General features: G+C 51.5%; 1 protein-coding gene across 1 annotated transcript; it reads right to left on the reverse strand.

The window, feature by feature from the left end:
* Positions 1-2895: 2895 nt before the first annotated feature.
* On the reverse strand, positions 2896-3787 carry LOC124697525. The gene is made up of 2 exons (XM_047230107.1): positions 3170-3787; positions 2896-3069 (listed from the first exon to the last, which is right to left on the reverse strand). The coding sequence occupies exons 1-2, from the start codon at positions 3785-3787 to the stop codon at positions 2983-2985; spliced, it is 705 nt and encodes a 234-aa protein (XP_047086063.1). The 3' UTR covers positions 2896-2982.
* Between the last annotated feature and the right edge of the window lie 6755 nt (positions 3788-10542).

Consider the following 10542-nt stretch of genomic DNA (forward strand, 5'->3'; position numbering starts at 1 on the left):
CTGCAGATCGAGTAACTACCAGTAGGGCTAGGGCCGCAATGCGCACAGAGAATCCTTGGGATGGAGACGGGGGCGATTGGGACACACACGTCGGTCTCTGTCCAGGGCCGCGACGTACTCGTACGTAGGAAACGGCTACGATACGGCGGTGGCTCGCAGGTCTTCGTTAGGTCAAGAATGATGGTCGCTCTACACCAAAACTAAAACGCAAAACGTCAAAGCAACTCAACGCAAAGAACACGAGGCCGTTGGTCCAGAGATCGGATTTCACGATCACGACGGGCCGCCGCGCTGGAGTACTGTACCTACCGCGAAAGCTCTCCTTTCACTGGCGCGATCAGCGGGCTGCGATGCACCGACTTGGGTGGGTCGGTCAAGTCACTCAGCCGAGTGAAACGCTGATCGATGCAGCGGCTTAATCATTACGGCCTGCTAGACAAGACTGGCGGCACGGCCGCACGGGGCATCCGTGATAGGACTGCACAACCAGTGACAAGCAGAGAATTTACTCTATTTTTCACGAAATCACAAATTTCACCCTTTAATTTTTTTTGATAAAGGAATTTATTAACATCTCAATATACCAATTACATCTAACCTTGATACGGCAACGTACTCCATCTGTTTCTGTTTAGAAATGTAAAATGTTGGGACATTTTCTTTGATTCATCAATTTTAGTTCGTATCAAGTCCCACTTTAGTTTGTATCTAGTTTATTTTAAAATAGCTAAAACAACTTATATTGATGGACGCACGAATTGAGTGATATCTTAATGGCAATATAAATATACACAACTAAAAAAAAAATCCCGCTATAGTGTTGCAGTTTTTATAGTAGCACGAACATGATCAAGACAACATTTGAAGTCCAAATTCTGCACAAAAGATACCTCCGTGAAGGAAAAGAGTGCACAAATGATCGTCGTCATTCGATTGTAGATCCCATATTTTCACCCTGAAAAATGCAGCCGCTCTCAAAACAATCCTTCGACAAGGTTATTGCCAAGCACAACCAAATTAAAGCTAAACTTTGAATTTTCACCCTGAAACTTTACTTGTGTTATCGCCCACTTACATACCGCAGGTACGAATTATGAAACACTAAGCAAATTTCTCATCGTCGTAAAGACTCGAACCACCATTACTAGTTCTCTTGTCTCGACTTTCATAACATTCTTCGTCTCTGAGATCTCCATTGAACGAAACATGTCTCATGATGGAAACAAATAGTAGAGCTTCACGTCACTCCCTCCTAAACCAAATGGTCGAATAAAAGTGCACACGATGAAATTCCATCCGATCCATCAATCTCCATACATAAGGCGTCTAAGGGAGTTTGACGGCGGAGACTTCCTGAGCTCCACACTTCGGCCAGATCAAGGAGGACAAGCATCAAGCAAAATTCTTTGTCTTGGCGCGAAAGAAACCTAAGACCGCTGCCTTTGGGCAGATCGACAGGCCCCGCGCCGCCGTCCGCTGATCGACCCCCTCGTGCAGAAGAGGAATCCGTCAGCGACCATTGGCCCGTTGACGAGTGAATCGTTGCCAACCCCATCACCGAAGAAGACGACAACCGTCGGACGGTGAGGAGAACTGACGGGAGGGAGATGCACAGATGACCGGTCGGCCACCACCAAACATTGTCGCGCCACCCAGGACGTCGGGTCCAGAGCTGTCGAGATCTCCCCCGCCGCCAGCTGCGGCCCGAACGTCGAAGCCCCCACCATGGCGAATAGGCGTGACACGCCGCAAGACTATTGTCCGAGGCCGCCGCCCTGGATCCCACCACGCAACCTCAGACCAGCCCTGCTACCGGCTGGAGGTCGCCAATCCAACGCACACTTCGCGTGCGCGACGCGAGAGGAGAGCATGCCAGGGCCGACAACTTCACGGGCTTTGCCCGCACTTATGTCGGTGGCCGCAGGAAGGAGGGAGGGTGGGGAAGGGAGTTAGGGAGGCGGCGGCTATGGTTGCATTTCACACACAAATGCACAAGATCAATTACCCAAATCGATTAAGCACGACAGATACCCAGTGTTCCAACTCACACGACGGCAAAGCTTCGTGTACGACGAGAATCAGAACACTGATTCAGCGATGACTGCAAGCTTCCCACAAGTTCATACAAAAATCATGCGATGACATGCCATGTGCAAGCTGAGATTCGTAATCAGAAGAAACCCATCCCCAATTGCTAGTTTAACCCAGTTTAATATAGGTCCGGCTTAACATCTCAGTCGCACCATATGCACACTCTTTTCCACTCCTGGCGACCGTGACAAGACAAGGGTCGCTCGCGCAGAAGGAGGTCAAGTTTCAACCTCAAAGAATTTTCTACACTCTTGAGGTCTACCAGTGCCATTTTTACAATGCCAAATTGCCTACCCCACGACCCAAGGCAGGCGGAGCATGGAAGTGGGAAACCAACCGTACCAGCTCACCGGCCGCCGCTCGCCGTCCCATGGCGCGCCACCGCTACCGGCCGAAACAGATTACACGGGCGCGGGCGCGTCGGACAGCGCGGTACCCCACCGACTCCCACACACAAAACCAAGCCAACAGACACGCCACGGAGGAGCGGCGAGCGGAAAGCGGTCAGATTCCACTCGCCGCTCGCTCGCTAGCCCCCACCACCACTTCGGCGCTTCCCTTTGCTGCTAAGCAATGGATCAAGTCATCAAGAAGTAGAACTAATAACCATGGTGATTCAATCACACTAGCAATTCATATACTCACTAATATAATGGCATCCGGTAATTCACAAAAATCAGCGGTAACCTCGATCGTCTAAGGCTAAGGGGAGAGCTCGAAATTTACCAGGCCCCCACGCACACAGTGAGGAATCAGGACCCGAGACTAGCGATTAGAATCGGCGCACAGGTTTCTTCCCATCTGCAGTAATAATTAATTAGACTATAGCAGTACTCCAGCTTCCTTCTGCGGCCGTGCGGCGGCGGCGAGGTTGGCTGGCTTGGCTCCTCCCTAGACGCTGAGCCCGTCGACGCCGCATTGCTTGTACGTCACGGACTGCCTCCTGGGGCTGATGGCGATCGCGCAATCCAGCGACACCTGGTTTGTTCAGGAGTCACTTTCGATCAGCCCTGGAGCGCTTGCGGGGGAAGCGAGCAGAAATTGGTTTGCGGGTGGCGAAAGGGAAAAGGGAATTTACCTGTACTTTTGGGGAGGAGAAGCCCAGGAGGAGGATTTTGGCGGCGACGTCGCCGGTGATGCGGAGCTCGACGCGGTCGTTGAGGGAGGCGTCGCGGATGAGGTCCTGGGCGTCGGACTGGAGGACGTTGAAGCGGTCGACGACGACGCGGGTCTGGAGGAGGCGGGTGCTGTGCGCGGGCTGCTCGAAGCCGGGCACGGCGGCCACCCCGAGCGGCACGCCGTGGTACATGACGTCGAGCGCCGTGGCGCCGTAGCGGATGCCCACCTTGTTGGGGTTGACGGCGGTGAAGAGGAGCGTGATGTTGAGGGAGAGGTAGGCGGCGGCGGCGGCGGAGGAGGGCGGGGCGACGAGGAGGTACTGGACGGAGACCTGGTTGAGGTCGAAGTGGGGCTTGCGGGGCTTGACGGCGAGGATGACGACGAGGGCGACGGCGAGGGCGAGGAGGGCGAGGAAGATGACGAGCATGAAGATGCAGCAGCAGCAGCCGCGGAGGGAGGCGGAGGAGGAGCCGTAGGAGGGCGAGCCGGCGCCGCCGTAGTGCGGGCGGCGCTGCGGGTAGGACGGCGGGCCGTGGGCGTAGCCTGGTGGTGGCGGGGCGTCGGATCCGGTCGTCATGGCGGCCGTCGCGCGCCGTGCGAGGGGGAGTGAGGTGGGGGTGGGTGAGTTTTGGATTTGGATTGTGGGAGCTAATGATGGGGCATCTGCTGCGAGGTGGTGGTACTTGCGGGGGTTTGCGTTTGATTCAAGAGGTGGTGGTGGTGCGAGTGGAGGAAGAGAGGGGAAAGTTTGGGGGAGGTGATTACGATTTACTACGGGCTTGGCAGTGGTGGGGCCGTGTGTCTAGTGGGAGCGTACGTGTATTCTATGCCTTTTTTCTTTTCTTTTCTTCCTTCTCTCGTGCTCCGGTTTTATTCCACTAGGGTATTTTTTGCAGGAGAATTTGAACACAGGGCTTTCTGTCACCGTCGACACCGCCGAACCTGGAATTCCAACACACTCTGAATCAGAATTATTAGAGAACAAAGAACATAGCATCTCCAGTTGCATCCCTAAACCATTCCCAAAACGATTTAAACGCGCCGGACAAAAAAAAATTCCCAGCCGCGTTTCCCAAACCCGTTTATTTGCCGGCGCGGCCCGGTGCCCCGAGCCCATCCCCGTCCCATAGGGGACGCTCCGAGCACGACGGACACAACGAAAATCGAGGTGGGGAGTGGCGGGGCCGACGCGTCAGCGACACATTTAAGTTTGGACCTAATCGTCGCCTACCTCGCGGCGTAAGTTATTCGCGCGCAGTGACACACGACCGAAGCGTCGCAGCTTTGCCTTAATGTCGACGGAGGGGCAGCCGAGATGTCTCGTCGGTGTTGCATAACCTTCACGCGTCGCCGTCGTTCGCACGCCACCGCGCGTTCCCGCGCTTTCTTCCCGCCGCTTCTCGCCTCTTCCAGCGCTTTCTTCCTGACGCCGACATCTATAAAAGGCCCTCCCGGCTCAATGGCAGCCACCACAGCCACCGACACCCCTTTCTCCGCCACAAGCACAACCCTTGTCCTCCACTGCCGTCTCCTCCACCACCACTACGCAATGATGAACCGCCCCGGCGATGGCCAGTTCCATCCACCGCCATCTCCTCCACCACCACCTCCACCACCAGGTTCGCAGTTCGACATCTCCGCCGCCGCCCTGGAAGAGCGGCGGCGGCGCGGGGTGGAGATCTGGCGTGAAGGGCAGCGGCAGCGGCGTGAGGCACTCGAGCAGCGGGCCCGCCAGCAGCGTGAGGCAGCGTAGGCGGCGGTAGCAGCGGCGTTCTACGCTGGAGACCCCGCAGCTGACGAGAACGCGATGGCATCAGCGGTGTTCTGCGCTGGAGACCCCGCAGCTGACGAGAACGCGACGGCAGCAGCGTGGGAGGAGGAGGCGCTGGCGGACACCATTGCGGCGTTCGACACCTCCACGGCAGAAGAGGTGCGGCGGCGCCGGACGGAGGAGATTGGCCAGCGGTGGGCTTATGAGCGCCGGCGCCAGCGCGAGGAGTGGGAGGCGCAGTACCGTGAACGGCCGGAGGCGATCGAGCGTCGACGGCGGGAGTCGATGGAGCGCTCGCAGCAGCTGGCGGCGGAGGAGCGTCAGTAGCGGGAGGCGGCGCTGGCGGCAACGGAGGCGGCCTGGGGGAGGCGGGCGGATGCGTTGGCGGCGCGCCTGGAGGCGCCAATGGAGGAGGAGGAGGAGACGAAGGCCGAGGCGGAGGAGGAGGAGACAGAGCAGGAGGACGACGATCACGACGAGTTCGAGTGATCCGACGACGACGACGACGATGGACCTTTGGGGCGCGCGACTGGGAATGAAATTTTGTCCGACGCACCTTAAATACCTTTCGGGGCCGCTTTGGGGACGCAGGTGGAGATGCTCTAAGGGTGTGTTTGGTAGCCCGGGGCTCCTCGGAAATTCTCCTCTCAACCAAGATTTTGAGGAGATCCGGTGTTTGTTAGGCCGGCTCGTACCACCTCCACACTGCCGAGGGGATACGAAAAGGAGCCAAGAGCCGGGATGAGGAGCGAAGCCCAAATCGAGCTTCGCTGCTCATCCGGGATGAGCTAATCCCGCAAAACACTGTAGCAGTGGCCCGCCCCCACCCCTAGACCCCCACCCCGCACGAAATCTCTCATCATTTCCCCCATTTTCTTCTCTCCCATTGGGCTCTAGCCCGCCTCCCTCCCTCAGGCCGGCGCCCTTCCGCGCAAAGGTCGGCTTCCCGCCAGCGCGGTTCCGCCCCGCCGCGTCCCTCCCTCCCTCCCGTCGGCGCCGGCCCGCCTCGCCGCGTCCCTCCCTCCCACCGGCGTCGGCCCACCCCGCGACCTCCACGCCTGCAGAGGTAGCAACTCGCACCTCCATCCCTTCAGAGGCAGTAGCTCGCACCTCCACGCCCACCACACGACGCCGCATCCTTCCGCCGCACCAGCAGCAAGCTCCGCCACATCTCCTCGTACCAGCGGCGGGCATGACCTCGTGGAGGAGCAGCAACAGGCAGAAATTCTTCACGCCTGCGCCGTCCCGCGCCATGGAGACGAATCTTCTCCACGAGGTTGACCAGGCATGGGTCCTCCACCCCAAGGTCGGCGCCGGAGCTCCCTCGCCTCGCCGGAGCTCCCTCACCGGAGCTCCCTAGGGACCCGATAGCTTTTGTTTTCTGTTTACGTGGACCCGATTGCTTTTTTTATTTTGTGTCTAGGGATCTAGTCATGTTCCATTTTATGCAGGGGTTTTTGTACAAATTGTAGACCCCCTCAGCTATTCTTAACACATACGATTCACCAAACAACGAATGTACTCACCATGTATTTGTTGGCCCGAGCTACCAAACACATGAAAAAATCTGAGCTCAACTAAGCTAGGATGAGCTTGTATGAGGAGAGATAGCTATTCTCTATTGGCTCGGGCTACCAAACACATCCTAGAGGTCCAAAACGCCCAAACCCACTCCCAAGTCCCATCGTCCTGCACTCACGCGTGCTCGGACCCTTCCTTTCCTCACCTCCTTGCTGGGTGTGGTCTTCTCCGTCCCGCCAGAATCCTGCTTCTTCTTGGGCGTGGGCTTCTCCCCTTCGCCAGACGCCTACTGCTTCTTCTTATTGGGCGTGGCCTTCTCCCCTTCCCGGACGCTGGCTTCTTCTTCTTCTTCTTCTTCCTTGGAGTGGGCTTCTCAGCTTCGTCGGACACCTGCTGCTTCTTCTTCCGGGGCGTGGGCTTCCCCTCTTCGATGGGTTCTTGCTTCTTCTTCTTCTTGGGCATGGGCTTCTCCCCTTCGCCGGGCAGCTCCTCATTCCCGCGCTTGCCCCCTTCTTCTTCCCGGATCCGGGCTCCGCCGCTGATACGTCTCAAACGTATCTATAATTTCTTATGTTCCATGCTACTTTTATGATGATACTCACATGTTTTATACACATTATATGTCATTATTATGCATTTTCCGGCACTAACCTATTGACGAGATGCCGAAGAGCCAGTTGCTGTTTTCTGCTGTTTTTGGTTTCAGAAATCCTAGTAAGGAAATATTCTCGGAATTGGACGAAATCAACGCCCAGGTGCCTATTTTTCCACGAAGCTTCCAGAAGTCCGAAGAGGAAACGAAGTGGGGCCACGAGGCGACGCCACACTAGGGCGGCGCGGCCTGGGCCTTGGTCGCGTCGGCCTGTTGTGTGGGGCCCTCGTGTGGCCCCCTGACCTACCCTTCCGCCTACTTAAAGTCTTCGTCGCGAAACCCCCAGTACCGAGAGCCACGATACGGAAAACCTTCCAGAGACGCAGCCGCCGCCAATCCCATCTCGGGGATTCAGGAGATCGCCTCCGGCACTCTCGCCGAGAGGGGAATCATCTCCCGGAGGTATCTTCATCGCCATGATCGCCTCCGGATCGATGTGTGAGTAGTTCACCCCTGGACTATGGGTCCATAGCAGTAGCTAGATGGTCGTCTTCTCCTAATTGTGCTATCATGTTCGATCTTGTGAGCTGCCTATCATGATCAAGATCGTTTATTTGTAATCCTACATGTTGTGTTTGTTGGGATCCGATGGATATTGAATACTATGTCAAGTTGATTATCAATCTATCATATATGAGTTGTTTATGTTCTTGCATGCTCTCCGTTGCTAGTAGAGGCTCGGCCAAGTTGATACTTGTGACTCCGAGAGGGAGTATTTATGCTCGATAGTGGGTTCATGCCTCCATTAAATCCGGGACAAGTGACATAAAGTTCTAAGGTTGTGGATGTGCTTGTTGCCACTAGGGATAAAACATCGATGCTTTGTCTAAGGATATTTGTGTTGATTACATTACGCACCATACTTAATGTAATTGTCCTATTGCTTGCAACTTAATACCGGAAGGGGTTCGGATGATAACCTGAAAGTGGACTTTTTAGGCATAGATGCATGCTTGGATAGCGGTCTATGTACTTTGTCGTAATGCCCCGATTAAATCTCACAGTACTCATCATGATATATGTATGTGCATTGTTATGCCTTCTTTATTTGTCAATTGCCCAACTCGTAATTCGTTCACCCAACATGCTATTTATCTTATGGGAGAGACACCACTAGTGAACCTGTGGACCCCGGTCCTATTCTTTACATCCGAAATACAATCTATCGCAATACTTGTTCTTTACTGTTCTTTGCAAACAATCATCTTCCACACAATACGGTTAATCCTTTGTTCACGAGCAAGCTGGTGAGATTGACAACCTCACTCGTTACGTTGGGGCAAAGTACTTTGGTTGTGTTGTGCGGGTTCCACGTTGGCGCCGGAATCCCTGGTGTTGCGCCGCACTACACTCCGCCACCAACAACCTTCAACGTGCTTCTTGGCTCCTACTGGTTCGATAAACCTTGGTTTCTTTCTGAGGAAAAACTTACAGCTGTGCACATCACACCTTTCTCTTGGGGTTCCCAACGGACGTGTGTCTCACGCGCATCAAGACTGTTTTCTGGCGCCGTTGCCGGTGAGATCAAGACACGCTGCAAGGGGAGTCTCCACTTCCAATCTCTTTACTTTGTTTTTGCCTTGCTTTACTTTACTTTATTTACTACTTTGTTTGCTGCACTAAAACAAAACACACAAAAAATTAGTTGCTAGCTTTACTTTATTTACTATCTTGTCTTGTTCTCCATATTAAAAACACAAAAAAATTAGTTACTTGCATTTACTTTATCTAGTTTACTTTATTTACTATTGCTAAAATGAATACCCCTGAAAATACTAAGTTGTGTGACTTCACAAACACTAATAATAATGATTTCCTATGCACACCTATTGCTCCACCTGCTACTACAGCAGAATTCTTTGAAATTAAACCTGCTTTACTGAATCTTGTTATGAGAGAGCAATTTTCCGGTGTTAGTTCCGATGATGCTCGCTGCCCATCTTAATAATTTTGTTGAACTATGTGAAATGCAAAAGTATAAGGATGTAGATGGTGATATTATAAAATTGAAATTGTTTCCTTTCTCATTAAGAGGAAGAGCTAAAGATTGGTTGCTATCTTTGCCTAAGAATAGTATTGATTCATGGACTAAATGTAAGGATGCTTTTATTGGTAGATATTATCCTCCCGCTAAAATTATATCTTTGAGAAGTAGCATAATGAATTTTAAGCAATTAGATAATGAACATGTTGCTCAAGCATGGGAGAGAATGAAATCTTTGGTAAAGAATTGCCCTACCCATGGACTAACTACTTGGATGATCATCCAAACCTTTTATGCAGGACTGAATTTTTCTTCGCGGAACCTATTGGATTCAGCTGCTGGAGGTACCTTTATGTCCATCACCTTGGGGGAGGCTACAAAGCTTCTTGATGATATGATGATAAATTACTCTGAATGGCACACGGAAAGAGCTCCACAAGGTAAGAAGGTAAATTATGTTGAAGAAACCTCCTCCTTGAGTGATAAGATTGATGTGATTATGTCTATGCTTGTGAATGGTATATCTAATGTTGATCCTAATAATGTTCCTTTAGCTTCATTGGTTGCTCAAGAAGAAAATGTTGATGTGAACTTCATTAAAAATAATAATTTCAACAACAATGCTTATAGGAATAATTCCGGTAACAACTATAGGCCATATCCTTCTAATAATGGTAATGGTTATGGTAATTCTTATGGGAATTCTTACAATAATAATAGGAATGTACCCCCTGGTCTTGAAGCCATGCTTAAAGAATTTATTAGTACACAAACTACTTTTAACATATCTGTTGAGGAAAAGCTTGGTAAAATTGATATTCTTGCTTCTAAGGTTGATAGACTTGCCTCTGATGTTGATCTTTTAAAATTGAAAGTTATGCCTAATAAGGATAATGAAAATAAGATTGTTACTACAGCAAATGCCATCCAAGTTAGAATTAATGAGAATATAAGATTAATGGTCTGAATTGCGTGCTAGGTGGGATAGAGAAGAAAATGAAAAACTAGCTAAAGAAAATAATGTAGCTAAAGTTTGGACTATTACCACCACTAGTAATGTTAATGATTCACATGTTGCTACACCTTCTACTATCAATGGTAAAATAATTGGTGTTGGCAATGTTTCTACTCCTAGTGCAAAGCGTGCAAAATTACCTGAAATTGCTAAAACTGCTGAAACTGCTTGTGATAAAACTGCTGAATTTTTTTCCAACATTGGGGACAATGATCCCGTTGCTGTAGATCATAATGGTTTAGATTTTGATGATTGTCACATCTCTGAAGTTATAAAGTTCTTACAAAAACTTACTAGAAGTCCCAATGCTAGTGCTATAAATTTGGCCTTTACAAAACATATTACAAATGCTCTCGTAAAAGCTAGAGAAGAGAAACTAAAACTTGAAA

The sequence above is a fragment of the Lolium rigidum genome, chromosome 3, assembly GCF_022539505.1.
Source record: "Lolium rigidum isolate FL_2022 chromosome 3, APGP_CSIRO_Lrig_0.1, whole genome shotgun sequence".
NCBI lineage: Eukaryota > Viridiplantae > Streptophyta > Magnoliopsida > Poales > Poaceae > Lolium > Lolium rigidum.

Excerpts from the sequence above, each read along its gene's own strand:
- LOC124697525 (XM_047230107.1), bottom strand. The coding sequence starts at position 3,787 with ATGACGACCGGATCCGACGCCCCGCCACCACCAGGCTACGCCCACGGC. Across the intron at positions 3,070-3,169 it reads TCTCCTCCCCAAAAGTACAG|GTGTCGCTGGATTGCGCGAT; the intron begins GTAAATTCCCTT and ends TGAACAAACCAG.